Consider the following 1001-nt stretch of genomic DNA (forward strand, 5'->3'; position numbering starts at 1 on the left):
TAATCGAATTGGCCCCGGAGTTGGAGCAAGATCTCACACTCCCAAACCCAAACTGGACACTGCATGTTGACGGATCTTTGACTAATAGGGGTGCAGGTGCCGGAGTTCAACTACAATCCCCGACCGGCGAACTGATCAGACAGTCTTTTAGCTTCGGCTTTCCAGCCTCGAACAACGAAGCAGAATACGAATCTTTGATCGCTGGACTCCGCTTAGCAAAAGCTGTCAAGGCCAAACGCCTAAGCGCCTACTGCGACTCGCAGTTAGTCGCCAGTCAGTTTAGCGGCGATTATGACGCCCGCAACGATCTGATGGACGCCTACCTCAAGATAGTTTAGGGCTTAGCAGCAGAGTTCGAATTCTTCGAACTCGTCAAAGTTCGCAGAGGAGAAAACGTCTGCGCCGACGCCCTTGCAGCCCTTGGAAGCAAGCTTCGAGACCAAGTTAAACGAACCATTCCAATACACCGCATTGAGAAGCCGGGCATCGATATCTCGACGGACCAAACCATCGTCATTGCCCCAATCACCGAAACCGACATGCTCGTTACTGATGAATTTGGCCCCGACTGGCGAACTGAGTTCATCGACTATCTCTCAAAGGGGGAACTTCCAACCGAGAAATGGGCAGCCCGCCGACCAAAAACACGCAGTGCCCATGATGTCGTCCTAGACAACGAACTCCATCGATGGACTGCGAGTAAAGTACTCCTCAAATGTATCTATGGTGAAGAAACGGTCAGGGTTATGGCCAAAATACACGAAGGCGCTGGAGGAAACCATTCGGACGGACGAGCATTAGCAATCAAAGCGAGAAGCCTAGGCTTCTTCTGGCCGACGATGAACGCAGATTGCGAGTCCTACGCCAGAAGCTGCGACAAATGCCAACGGCACACACCAAGCATCCATTGTCCAACTGAAATGTTACAAACGACGGTCGCGCCGTACCCATTCATGCGATGGGCAATGGATATCATAGGACCTCTTCCATGCTCCCGCTAG

At 51.9% G+C, this 1001-nt stretch overlaps 1 protein-coding gene across 1 annotated transcript in view; it reads left to right on the top strand.

Moving 5' to 3' along the window:
- LOC106314357 overlaps positions 1-1001 on the top strand; it is a 3072-nt gene extending 2071 nt beyond the window's left edge. The window contains exons 5-6 of the mRNA XM_013752238.1: positions 97-273; positions 349-1001. Of these exons, the coding sequence (XP_013607692.1) occupies positions 97-273; positions 349-1001 (830 nt within the window). The remainder of the gene's footprint in view (positions 1-96; positions 274-348) is intronic.

The sequence above is a fragment of the Brassica oleracea genome, chromosome C9 (genome assembly GCF_000695525.1).
Source record: "Brassica oleracea var. oleracea cultivar TO1000 chromosome C9, BOL, whole genome shotgun sequence".
In the NCBI taxonomy this organism is placed as follows: Eukaryota; Viridiplantae; Streptophyta; class Magnoliopsida; order Brassicales; family Brassicaceae; genus Brassica; species Brassica oleracea.